Source organism: Miniopterus natalensis, chromosome 12, assembly GCF_054644295.1.
Source record: "Miniopterus natalensis isolate mMinNat1 chromosome 12, mMinNat1.hap1, whole genome shotgun sequence".
In the NCBI taxonomy this organism is placed as follows: domain Eukaryota; kingdom Metazoa; phylum Chordata; class Mammalia; order Chiroptera; family Miniopteridae; genus Miniopterus; species Miniopterus natalensis.
In genome coordinates, this window is record NC_142092.1 from 69,600,509 (window position 1) to 69,614,116 (window position 13,608).

General features: G+C 57.1%; 1 protein-coding gene across 2 annotated transcripts in view; it reads right to left on the reverse strand.

Moving 5' to 3' along the window:
• Positions 1-613: 613 nt before the first annotated feature.
• Positions 614-13,608, reverse strand: part of OLFM1 (olfactomedin 1) — a 32,395-nt gene continuing 19,400 nt past the window's right edge. For both annotated transcript variants that reach the window (XM_016211045.2, XM_087823244.1), the window contains exons 4-6: positions 12,189-12,408; positions 7,143-7,249; positions 614-2,295 (exon numbers count right to left, since the gene is read on the reverse strand). In XM_016211045.2, coding sequence (XP_016066531.2) covers positions 1,621-2,295; positions 7,143-7,249; positions 12,189-12,408 — 1,002 coding nt within the window. In that variant the 3' untranslated portion in view covers positions 614-1,620. The remainder of the gene's footprint in view (positions 2,296-7,142; positions 7,250-12,188; positions 12,409-13,608) is intronic.

Consider the following 13,608-nt stretch of genomic DNA (forward strand, 5'->3'; position numbering starts at 1 on the left):
ATGGGCTCGGGACACTGGACGTGGCCTGTCTTCAGGAACCTCAGGACCTGCTCCGAGCCAGGGCCCGACATCGGCATGGCCGATGGTGGCCTGGGCTCCTGGGATGTCCTAAGGTCTCTGTCCCCAAGGCCTGGGGACCCAGACCCCAGAGGGGGCCCGACGCTCCCCTCCTGGACCCACCACAGTCCCTGGTGGGCAAACTGGCCGCTGCGGGCCTGGGGCTCCCTTCATCCGCCCTTCAGCAGGGTCTCTGCCGGTGCCCCCTGCCACATCCAAAGTAAGTGCAGGTCCCAGACTCCTTCCAGCTGAGACCTAGGGGGGAGCCTGGCAGGTGGAGGTGGCAGGGGTGGGGTCGGAGTGGGGTTCCCAGGGGTGGAGGCTTCATTCTGATTCACCCAAAGGGGGAGGGCAACTCCAAGATGACCTCCAGGCTCCAACTTTTGGGGGATGGGTGTTCAGACACCCCAAGGGAACGTGTCCGCTGCCAACTCCCTAAAGCAGGGGCCTCCCCTCCCCTTCTGAGGGGACACTCACCCTCGACTAGGTCTTCGAGGACCTGGAAGAATTCATCATTTAAAAAAACCCCTCAGAAATGACAAGGGAAACACAGACATCTCCTAATATGTTTATTGTTCCTTAGATAGCTGGAGAGTACAAAGTTCCTCTCTTTTTTACTTAAAAAATGTTCTTTCGGCACGATGCCCGCGGGAACACTCCTCTCCCGTCGGAAACCGAAGTCTCCCCCGACGAGCCCTTCTCATCTGTGGCTACAAGGTCTAGATCATTGGACTAGAGGAGAACAGTCCCTTGGATTCTCACGAACTCGGTTATCTCTCTATAAGGGTGAACACTGATTACTATTTTTCTTTTTAGCGACAAGAACCATCCATTTACTGATCCAAACTACGGCATTGCATGACAACATCCACTGCATAAACCGACGCACAGAGTTACCACCTCAAGGAAACAAGACACACGCTGCACAATACACTACGGGCAGGCGTGTGCGCGCGGCGGGCACCGCCACCGGCCGCGCCACGCACGCCGGCCGCCGCGTGGCGGCCACTAGACACGGGGGCACGGGCTACTGGGGTCTCGGCACGTTAATCTAAGACACAACACACGGTCGGGGAGCAGCCGCCGCGATGGGGTACGAGCTAGATGAGCCTGCGTGGACCCCTCCGGGCGCCGGGGGCGACCAGGGCCGGGGGCTCCGGGAGACACACGGCGAGCCCGTCCATCGGCGCCGACCGCGGTCTAAGGAAAGGTCCATGCGATCCTAACGGCGGGCTGTCCTCGGGCGAGAACCGGCCAACAGACATCGCCTGACTTCTTTAGTATGTCATTTGATTTGACCAAAAAAGAGGGGCCGGGGCGGCGAGGGGAGCCCTGGGCTGCAGTTCCAGCTGCAAAGTTGGGGGGGGGGTTTCTTCCCCAATCCGTTGCCCTCCGGCCTGAGCCGGAGAAACGCGGAGGCCGTGGCACGGCGCGACGCGGGACTCCCCGCCGCGGCCGTTTCCCGAGCCGGTGCGATGGGTTTCGTCAGCACCGTCCGGGCCGCCGTGTCACAGGGTTTCCACGCGGGCGAGGACCTGGACCCCGGCGTCCAGGCGGAGGCAACTACAACTCGTCGGACCGGATGACGTGGAAGAGGGTGACGTTGTAGAGGATCTGGTGGCCGTTGTTCCAGGCATACAGGGCGCGGTCCTTGGGGTTGTAGTCCAGCATGGAGATGTGGGAGTACTTGTTCTGGAACGGGATGTCGATGTACTCGTAGGTGGAGGCATTGGTCTGGTAGGCGTAGTGGACCTTGGTGCCCCCCGAGTAGCCGTTGGTGACATAGAGGGTCCCGCAGATGATGAAGGCCTCGCCGGCGCTGCGCTTGGGGTAGCTGGTGTTCCAGGTCTGCAGCACCTGCAGGGACACGGGGTCCAGCTTGCTGATGACGATGTTGCCGGCGTTCTGGTTGGTGGCGTAGACGGCCCACAGCCCGCTCTCGTCCACCATGAGGTCGATGTCCGAGTGGCCGCCCCAGGCGTAGTGGTACATGTTGTTATAGCCGGCGTAGTCCAGGCTGCGCTGCTTGAGGATGCTCTCCGTCTTCAGGTCGAAGCGTATGACAATGTGGCTCTGGAACTTGTTGAAGTAGATGGAGCCGTTGTAGACCACCTGCCCCGTGCCGGACCAGGGGTGCGGCAGGCGGTGGGACGTGAAATTGTCCGTGGTCATGAAGTCGACCATGGATTTGTACTCCCGCACGAAGCGGTTGTTGTGGTAGCCGTCCATGTACCAGACCTGCGGAGAGAGCAGACCGTGAGCGGCTCTGGGGGAGACGGGGTCTCCCCGAGCCGGCTCCTCTCAGACTTGGCCCGAGGAGCCGGGAGGACCAGGAGAGGGTCAAAACGGACAATGCCAGGCCCTCCTCCCAAGCCCTCAGGGCACTTTTCAGAAGGAGACAGGGCTATTTTCCCCCAGACAAAGAAGCGTCCAGTTTGGGGACCTGCCAGGGAGGGGGGTGTGGGAACCGACAGCTCCGGGCACCCGAGTCTCCTGTGGGTGGTAAGGAAAACCACAGCGGCCGCCAGGCCCAGCCCTCTGTTGGGTTGTGGGTCCGCAGGCACACCCGTTGGTTCACTGCTCTTTCCCTGGCCCGGGGCGCACAGTAGGTGCTCATACTTATTTGGGGAAAGAAGAAACTCCATCTGTGTATGAAAACCCAGGCCAGTGAGATAGCGTTGAAAAGGGCACAGCTGCCTGGGTCCTGGACGAAGACACGGCGCTGGGCGGCTCCTGTCTCAGTGTTGACTCATTTTCAAGGTCACCAGCAAGGGCAACCTCCCACACTCTCCCTCCTACCAGGCTGACGGTCGAGCGGCCCGGCATTTGGGACGCGGCAAGTGTCATCACTGTCAATTGGGGGCAAGCTGCCTCTCTGGGAAGAATTCGAGTTTCTCAAGGCCTGACTGTCGAAATCAACCAAGATCACAAACCCAGAAGTGGCTCCAGTTTGGGTTTTCGGAGGAAAAGATTTCCGATTAATGCCAATTGACTCGAAACTGTCTAGACTTTGTACAAAATGCTTTAGTTATTTTCAACCAATATGGGAGCAAATGAGAAAGCTGTGCAGTGAGTCAGGGGGAGCTGGGGGCTGCCGTGGCTGCTGGCACATCTGTGTGGCCACGGGGCAGCTGCTCCACCCGCCACGGGCCACGCTGCAGGAGAGGCTGGGACAGGGCGGCTTTCAGACCCGGCATTACACGTGCATTCAAAATTTAAAAAACCAGAACCTTGTTCCTGAGACATCCATTCAGAGGTGCTTTTTATTTTTAATGAGATTAAAAAAATAACCCTCAACTGGGTCCCATTTGAGGCTTTTAGTATTTTTAGCCTCAGCAGCCCTCAGTGATGTGGTCACAGATGAGGACGAGGGTAGTGCAGGGCCTCGAGGGGCGGGAGGGATGCAGGGTGGTGTGGGAGATCACCCCACCATGTCACCCAAAACTGGCCCTCCTGACTCTTCTTGACTGCCTCCTGAGATGGGGAGCTCCCTGCTTCTTTCAGGACAGTTCAGTGACGTCCCTGCCTGAGCCCTCTCCTCATCTCAGCAAGACGAGCACTTTGCAGATGTGTGCAAATGCCTGCCCCCTACGACTGGGCCTTTGACAGGGGGGCGGGGGTCTGAGGTATCCCTGTAACCCAGGGCCCAGTGCCTCCCTTCTGTGGGCAGAACTGGGTGAAACTGGCATCAAATTACTAAGGATTTTTCAATTGCCTCTTTCTCCTGGAAACTGGGAGAATGGACACAGGGTGCAGCCCTCCTGCTTGAAGGATGGGGGCCCCAGACATAGGAGGGAGAGCTGAGAGCACCCCCTGGGGCTACAAGCCGGAAGGAGAAAGGGCCCCTCAGAGGCCCCACCGTGTGATACTTCTCCGCTGATGGGGGACGGCCACAGCCTCCGCATTCTATGGGCTCAAACAGCCACTGTGGCTGCTGCCACGACAGTTCACTGCAGGCCTGTGTGCCTCGCGAGCGCCTCGCTGTGCAGGCTCCCGTCTGGCCACTGACCACATCGAACAGAATGGCTGCACCTTTCAGGTCATTTGACCTTCAGGAAAAGGGATTCCATGTGACCCTTAGAAATACCTAGAGGCTCTGACACCGTTTAGATGACACGGAGGACTTTTAACAGCTGCTGTTCGTAATCGCATAGTGTCTCAGTGAAGGCTTCCAATATGCCCCTCTAAACCCCCTCTGAACATGCACCCCTGGGGTCCCCTTGATAATGTCGGCGTGGGCAGGGCTGGGGTCCTACGGCAGAAGCAGATCAGATAGGAGGGAAGCGGGTGCTGGACTCTAGAAGGTTCCCGAGTCAGAGCTACGTGTCTCAACGTTGGGGAACAGGGTCCCTGCAGCACACGGGTCTCCTGGGGGAGGAGTACAGCCTGGCAGAGGACAGGGGATGAGCGCCTGGCATTGGGGTGAGAGCTTCCGGGCCCCAGTGCCAACAGGAGCACGTGGGCCGGTCCCCGCCGAAAGAAGGCATTTTCTGGACCTGGTGGAGCAACAGCAGAGCCCCGCACAGTGCCTGGCACACAGCTGGTGCTTAATCGATGAGTCAAGGACGCATGGCTGCCAAGGCAACCCCAGCTAACCCTGTTCTGCAGGCTCAGCACAAAGGCAGTGGGACCTGGCAGCCGGGCTGCCCCCTTAGCTTAGCCGGGCCCCACCAGGGTCTCCGGCAGTCCCCTCGCCCTCAGCCTTTGGCCACACCCCTCTGACCACGCCCGCCCGCCCTCCCTCCGTGGCAGCCTGTACTGCCGCTGACATTGATTTTGTTTTTTTTCCCAAGCGAGTTATTGGTCTCCTGCGTGTGTGCAATCAAAACTGGAGGGGAGAATGGAAAAGATCAAACAAAAGTCTCTTCCAGATCAATGGCAGGACCCAGGGACCTGTCACTTATCCGGCTGGGAGTTGGAGGCCATCGTACTGAGCTCATGGCTCAAAATGGCCCGAGCCGGGCTTGCCAACTGCCCAAGCGCTCCGAGCGGGCCCCGGCGGCCCTGCCAGCCCAGCTCCCTCCTCCCGCCCAGAGCAGCTCTCCTCCCGCCCTCTGTCCATCACCAGGCCGCCTTTCCTGGGGGGTGAGCAAGTCATCAAGCAGAAAATAGATGTCTAATTATCAAACACATCCATCACCACCTCGACAGCCTCGCCAGTCCACGCCCTCGGGTGTGCGGGAGGCACGCGGCGGGCCCCGGAGCCCATGCTTGGTGTCTGAGCACAGATGCTGAGCGCTGAGCCACACCGCCCGGGTAGCGAGCCAGGGGACAGGCCTATCCAGTGCCAGACGTGCTTCCAGCTCCCGAATCCCACCAGGTCTGCCTGGGCTGGCGGGTGTGTGGCGGAGGCGTGGGCAGGTTGCAGGCAAGAGGTGGGGAGAGGGCACTTGTAGGGGGCGGTATCTGGAGGCGCAGCTTGCGACGCCAGTGCCGACGTAGACATCTGTTATTACGACCAGCGGCCAGCTTTTCCTGGAACCAGGGTAAGGCACGCGACCCTCCCGGACTTGGGCTTTCTCATCAGCTCCGTGGAGATGACCGTGATCTCCACGAGGCGGGGTCGCTGGAGGACCGGCCCCAGACAGGCCGCAGTGTGCCCAGCTGAGGGCCCGCATGCGCTGCGTGTGGGCACCGTTACTCTCGCCGGTGCCGGTGGGGTCACGACATACACAACGTGCTTCGGCAGAGCCGGCACAGAGCCCCCAGCCCTCGGCATCTGCCGTCGTCGGCTTTACCTCCGCATCACCACCGTCACCAGCATCTCTGGCAAGGGCACCTCCCTAACCACACACGGAACAGAGGTGGGTTTTCCAGGTGGATGTGGAAAATGAAACAGCCGGGGTAACAATTAGCCAATGAAATTGTTAGAAAATTTGTAAGCACCAGCTATCTGTCACGACGCAGAAAATAAATAAAACAACCACCTTCCCCCGAAACGCCTGGCCCCCATCGTTTCCGGGGTGGGCCGCCGGCCCCCGCAGAGCTTTTCTCTGGGAAACGCTGGGATGAGCATCTAGGAAGATGCTGCTCCCCTGCCCGGTGACACGGGGGTCTCCTCCCAGTCCTTGTCCCCACATCTGTCTTCCCCAGAAGGCGGACGTGTGCCAGAAGGGCAGGTGCCACTTCACGTTTTAAATATACGAGGTCACGCCTTCTAAATGTCCAAATGGGGAAGGGCGTCCAGAGGTTGGAAATCTCAGGAGAGAGGGACCATGACCCATCTGAGCAGCGTCTGGATCTCAGATTTCTCAGTCCCTTTCTCCATCCGGCCCAGAGGAAGAGATGTTTCTTTAAGTGTTTATTTTCTAACTGTCCCACCAGCAGCTGAAGGAAAGGGGCTGATCAACACTCCCACTGTTGGATGTGGGTGACAGCGGTCAGGCTGGTGGACAGGAAAGGACAGTGAAACCCAAAGAGCTTCTCTCCTCCACCGAGAACTTGGGCGGAACCTTCCATTGAAGGAAGGCTCCAAAATGCCATAGTGCCCAGTGGCCGATGGCCAGACGTCCCCAGCTCTCAGCCCACCAGCCCTGTCTCCCCGCTTCCCAAAGGGGCTCCAACAGACCCCAGGCCCTGATCAAGACAAATGCGGGGCTTGTTTCTTTCTTTTTTTTGAATTTTTACCCCCGGGGTGGGGTGGGGAGTCTAGGAAAAAGAACTTGGCCTCTTTCCTAAATCAAAAGGAACGGTTTCCATCAGCCATGAAAGGAGGAGCACATGAAATACAAATGAGATGTCATTAAACAAGAAAGGCCTAATGGACTCTCCTCCCGGGCCAGAGGTGGGTGGGACTGTCTGAAAGGTTTCAGACTCCGTGTGTCCACCCAGCCCCAGGGGCCCACGCCAAGGGAGGGCCCTACCAAGACCCCGCTTCCTCACGGCTGCCATCATCCTCATTTCTGGCCCTTGGTCTGTGACACCCACTCGGGGCACCAAGCTCCACTCAGTTCATAGGCCCTGGCGTGCTTTTCCAGGTAGGTGGGCACATTAGCATCTGCGTGAGGGCCGGAGACCACCCAATCCTATAAGAGCACCCTTGTCCGAACGACCCCCAGAGCCAGGCCCAACGAAGGGGCACTTACCCTGTTATCACCTTCTGGGGCTAGAGGGTCCGTCATCCAGGACCCGAACCTCGAGCCAGAGGTCTTGATGGTCACGGGGTCACTTATGCCGGTCAGCTTGCCGCACGCTGGAAGAGAGCCAGAGCGCAGGAGAGTGAGTCCTACCCGACGGCCAGGGTCCCCGCCGCCTCCCAGTCTGGGAACCATACTAGACAGAGGCTCACACTTTGACTCTTCCTGGTGACACCCTAGCACCAAGGGCCAGAGATGCCACCCCTCCCCAGGACAGAGACCATCTGAGGCCAGGGTAGCGGGGGAGGGAGAGGCAGCCCTCCCGCTGGGCCTCCCTCCCTCCCCCTGGGGCTGTGGGCTGTGCTGGAGCAGCACCTCTGGGTGGGAGGCAGTCAGCCTGCCAAGACTTGGTTTTCTCCTCTGGGAAATGGGGACAGCAGAGCTCAGCCTCCTAAAGCTGCCGGAGAGAATGCACTGGACCCGCCCGGCATGCTGCTGGCAGGCGGTGAGGCTCCATGCAGGACACTGTGAGCCACCATTGGGTTCATGAGGCAAGAACAGGGCCCTTCACTACAGCTCCCTACTCTCGTCCCTTCTGTTGGGCAAAACCAGACCACGGGCCGGGCCGGCTGCCTTCCCACAGGACAACCTTTGAGCTTTCCCTGGATGGTGAACATCTCTCCTGCCTGGAGGAAGAGCCAGAGGCCGGAGAGCTGGGGCTCGGGGGGCACTGACGGATCAGGGAGCACTGGGATGGAGTGGGCCTTGGACGTGACCTCGGGGTCCTCCCATTTCACAGATGGAGGCTGGAGACGAGGCGGGACATTCTCAGGGCCACACCATCACATGGGCACTGCTGCAGCTGGAACCCAGCATTCCTGACTCAGCCCCTGCCCTTCCCACAGCCCGTGTGGGTCTCCCAGGCTGCACCTGAGGCCCCGGCAGCCACCATGCCATGCAAAACCCCATGTGTCCCATGCACACAGCCGCTTAAGTCTTGCTCAGCCTGCCCCCAGGGCAGCGTGTTCCTGAGCCCTAGGAGTGAGTTCTCCCCGTCGAGGTGGGAGGTGGGTGGCCTTGCTGTGGGGACATGTGCTCTCTGTACCACCCTCCCTCCCTCCAGGCCCAGCTGAAGGAGACCAGGAGGCCATACTCTGTCCTCTGCATCACACTCTGACACAGAGATGGGGGGCCGGCACCCCAGCTCAGCTCAGAGGCCTTGCCTGGGGCCCATCTTCCCGCCCCCACACCGTTGCTCTAGCTGTTCCTCCACCTGGAATGCCACCCCCCTTCCCACCTGTCTTCTGTGGCTGGACCCAAACCGGTGCCTCTTCCAGAGACCTCGCCCTCCGAGCCCCACCATCCGTCCTCACTGACCTGCGCTGGTCACCACACGTTTCCTGGGGCCACAGACAAGAGCGTGTGGGTCTCACTGCTACAGGCAAGAAACTTGTTGCTCTCATCTGTCTCCCCAAGACTCAGCCTGGGAGTGGTCCAAAATGAATGAATGAATGAATGAATGAATGAATGAATGAGTGAGTGAATGAGTGAGTGAGTGAATGACTCATCTCTCAGGTACTTAGAGGTGAAATCATTCCTCTCAGAAAGTCCTCGCCAGTCCATTGCTTCACCATCTGTCCCGGTAGAGGGGACCGGAGGCGGGGTGGCGTCGGGACGGCGCCCTTGTCTGCAGTGATGACACCCACCTCCGAGGGTGGCGGCGGGTTGCAGCAGGGAAGCAATGGAGAGCCCGCCGCACGCCTGGCGCGGAACCCCTCCGGGCGGAGGCCGCACGGTTATCATTATCGCGAGTCCAGGCTGAGGGTGTGGAGAAAATGGGGTTCACCTCAGCCAAGTCCAGGTCAGGGGCTGCCATGGACAGCAGCACTGCGTCCTGCCCGGTCCCGCCCGTGCGGGACCTTCGGGTCTGTGGCTGCTCGGAAGGGGAGCCGGCCACTTTGGGAAACAGGTGGCGGGTCCAGCTGTGACCCGCAGCAGTGCCAGCCCCTCTCCGCGCCTGCCAGGCCCCCTTCTCCCTCCTCTCTCAGCGCCCCCAGGAGTCTTGACACCTCAGATGGGAGCGGGCGGGAGGCGGCCGGCGCCCGGGGCCCAGTGCTCCGCCCGGGGCTGGAGGCCGCCCGCCTGAGTCGGGGAGTTATTTTTGGTTCTCCGTCCAGACCGGCTCTGCCAAAACCTCGGGAGCTGACAGGATCGAAAAAGGCACCTCGACAGAGCGGTGCTGGCACGTCGGTCCATGAAAGTGTCCCTCTCTCATCACGAGTGCCCGGGGGGGAGAAGGGGGGAGAGGAGGCTCAGGAGGAGGAGGCTGAGCTCCAGGACGCACGCCCTGTGCACGAGCCCAGGGAGCCCAGACTGTACCCAGGATCCAAGGGACGGGGGGCGGGGAAGGGAGTGCCGCCACCGGGACCTACGTCCTGCCTGCTGGGGACAGCCGTCAGCACCGGTGCCACTGCAGAGGGCTGCCTTCCCCTGGCCCAGCCCGTCGGCAACCTCCTCGCGAGGAGCCGGGCTGCTAAGGCCGTGCCTGCTCGCTGGGACTGAATTAAGCAGCCACAGGCTATTAGCTGGGTCCTTAAGCTACTGAGCTTGAACGGAAGCCTTGGAAGAGGAAGCAGCAGCAGCTGCCAAACCTGTCAGTCTGTCCCTCTATCATCTATCTGTCCATCAGTCTGTTGTCTATAATCTGTCTGTCCTTCTGTTTATCATCTACTGTCTATGAATCATCTATCAACTCTATCTATCATCTGTCTATCTATCTATCTATCTATCTATCTATCTATCTATCTATCTATCTCTATCTATCTATCTATCTATCTATCTATCTATCTATCTATCTATCTATCTATCTATCTATCTATCTATCTCTATCAATCAATCATCTATCATCTGTCTCTACCCACCTACCAACCTACCCCCCCACCTCCTCTGTGCCGGGCACAGTGCGGAGCACGTGATGTAAATGACATCCATGAACTTGCACGTAACCCCAGGGCACAGGGACTCCTCCACTTTCATTTACAGATGAAGAGGGGCTGACACCCAAGCTGGTTAGTCCTTGGGAGAGTCTCACGGGTGCCAGTGGCACTTACTGCCTCCCCCAGGTGGGGTCTCCTAGTTTGGTTCATCTGAATCTACCCGGTGCTGGTTCAACGCGGACCCCCGGGCCCCACCTGCAGACCCTGACTCAGCAGGTCTATCTACACCGTCAAGGTCTTTTGAAGAAAGAATTAACCCAGAGGTGAAATCACGCGGCTGCCCTCCAACAAGAAAGAGGCCTCTGAGGGTCTAGTCGTCCTCTCTTTACTCCCGAATGAGCCTTTAGCAGTCCGAGGGTAGCCACGTGACAGCCCCAAGAGCCTAGGCCGAAAGGTAAACTCATCCAGATTCTAACAACAGACAAGGCCCAGGTGGGCAGACTGCTCATCCCGGGCAGTGGCATCCCCCTGGGCGGTGGCAGCCCCCTCAGAAAGCCCTTAGCTCCTCACCATTTGTAACGTTTTGCTCTGAATTTCTCTTTTGCTTTCGATCCGTTAACTGAAAAATGTAGGGGTTTTATCTTGGTTTCTCCCTGGTATACGGGGCCTGTGTACCAGGGAGGGAAGATGATGCTTTGGGGCAAAAAATAACAAATACCCCCCACTATGGGTTCTTCAGAGGCCAAGAGAGACACCCCCTCCCCCCAAGTGGGAGGGTTTAGAGGGTCTGGAGAGAGAGTGGCGACAGTGAGCTTGGGGTCACTATGGGCAGAAACCCAAAGACCATGCCCAACTGAAATAACCACTTAGCCCCATTGTCATTAACACAGCCCCATAGTCGCTGACATCTCAAACATCACACGCACTCTTGAATGTCAAAATGGAACAGCTGGTAGAGGCCATCCATCCCAGACCCCTCCTGGGACTGTCCTAGGTCACCCAGCCCCTGATACACCAGGACTTGGGCACCATGAACATGTCACTGAAAACACGCAGGAGACACTCACTCATGTGACACAGCCAGAGTGTGCACGTTACATTGATTCATTCTTCACACCAACACCTCTCAGGCTTTTCTCTGGGGCTGGGAGACTAAAAAGTGTGTGCCTCCCCTGGGTACCCAGAGCAGCTTTGAAAATAACCTGGGCGCGGGAACCTGTTCAGAGAAAGGGTTGGCTGACTCGGTTTCCTTGCCTTCTGCGTCTTCTCTCTCTTTCACTGATGACAGCACTAGCGTGGATTCTTTTGGGATGTTTTAAATTTATCATAAGGTACCTGGAGTGTGTCTGTGTGTGTGTGTGGGGAGGGGGGTTGAATAAAAAGGGAATTAAGTTAGAACATCAGATAAAACTAAAGGGAAGAGTCTTCGTACAGCAAAAGTACCCTGGGTTACTCTAAAAAATACACTGCGAAACGAGCAACCTCTGTTTCAAAACCGGGGACGAGCAGGGCCTGCTAATCTTCAGGGAGAAAGCGTAGGCACGGAACCGGGATTTCAAGTGTGCTATTTAAAAGCGGGCTCGGGCACTAACGTGTCCTGTTAAAGCAATTAGTGGGGAGGCTGATAAGGCAGGTGGGTGCTCAATCACAAGAAAGTACTCAGAGGGGCCAAAGTGAGTTCTTAGAAAACGCGACCAGAGCAAGGAGCTCGGGAGCGCACAGGCTCCACCCTCCCGGCCGCTGGGGGGCGCTGCCTCGCTCGCGGGGACCGTAACTCTCCCACCGCGGGGTGGCCCAATTTGCTCTTGGTCTGCGCGGTGCAGAATCTGAGGAGTTTCCGCAGATTCTCAACCTGTGGGGAATCTGAGATGTACGTTTCCAGCCCTAAGCAGCTCGTGTCTTAAGAACTCACCCCAGCGCGCACACACACGCACGCACACACTCTTCAGATGGTTTGTCACATCTAAAATCACCCTATGATTTCCCCGATGTGCAACTCGGCGGGGTCTACAAGCTGGCCTCTGCATGAGGCGGCCCCGCGAGGTGACACTGGCGCAGCCAGCTCAGTCGCCAGGCGGGCGCCGGCCGAGCCGCCCCGCCCGCAGGGTGCCGGGCCTACCTAGCTTTTGCATGCACGCACGAAGCCTCTCTTCAAGATTGGACACTCTGCTCTGCAGTTCATCGTAGTCATAGGCGCCAATTTCCTCTTGCAGCTCGTTAAGCACTGACGTCAGATTCTGGACCTCCTCTTTAAACTGCAAAACCAATTTGGCATCGGCCTTGTACTCTTCCAACACAGGTATCAAAGGCCTAAGTTCATCCATTTTCGCTTTTATTGCCTGCAAGGTTAAAATAAGCTGGGTTCAGTGCGATGCGTGCAAAAACTTGTCACACCCTGCCTTGGCCTGGCTTCTCCCTAGGCAAGGGAGCTGTGCACACTCCCGCCTTAGTTACAGGTTTATTTATCGTCTGGTCCAAAAGAATTAGAAGATCATATTAAACAGTCTTCAGAACACCATCATATTTGGGAAAGGTCTTTATTGTCAGGTAGAATGCAACATCTTAAGGTTACATGCTTTAAGTCACATACACAAAGTTTCTTTTTTTTTTTTTCTTTTTCAAAAAATGCATTGACAAGGGTTCAAAGTATTCATGAAATGCATCTACAGTCGCATGCAAAAGAGGATCGTGGATGGATTCAAGGTTCCTTAGTGAAATGGTGCTAAGTATTGGAAAAGAATAGTAAAAATGCAGGGTGCAAAAAGCTGTCTGGCCCTCTTTCATGGTTACATGGTTACATGCTTCTTCAGTCACTGCGGCATTGAAAAAACGCTTTTAAGTTAGCCCTGCAAGTAAGAAAATGAAATACCGTTGAAGAGCTACCTCACTAGCCTGCCTTAAACACATAGCCATTCATAGACAAATATTTTCACGGTCACTTAAAAAAAAAAAATCACACTTCAGTGCTAGAGTTAGTCCAAACAAACTGCTTTGACACTTACATACATTCCCTCACAACAATTTGTTGCAATTTTAAATGCAATTAAAGCATGGCAAAAGGCAAGGGTTGCTTTTCTTCCCCCAGAGCCACAGTGCCCCAGATTTGGGGACTGGGAGAGATGGCTGTGTGGACAGTGCTTGCAAAGAGGAGCTAGCCCTGGCTGTTGAAGACCCCTCATCTTTAGAGGAATCTGCCTCTACCCCAGAGAAGGGAGTGCTGGCCTTTCAAGGAGAGACACAAACTCTTTATGGTCAGGCAGGTCAAAATCTCTTTCCAGGACAACTCCTGATGACACGGCAGAAGCAAGGACACTATGTCCATCTGCCTCCGACCACTCATTTCTCCTCCACCATGGGATCAGGCCTGCTGCTGTTTTATTTATAATATAGATCTGTAACTTCATTAGCTTGCTATTTCGTCTATAGAATGTACCACTTTTATAAGCAAGTTCCTTCTTGCTTCATGCAGGAGCACATCAAAGGAAAACATTAGCACTGAAAGGACAGAAGTCAGCGTCAGCAATTTCCAGTCAAGCGGG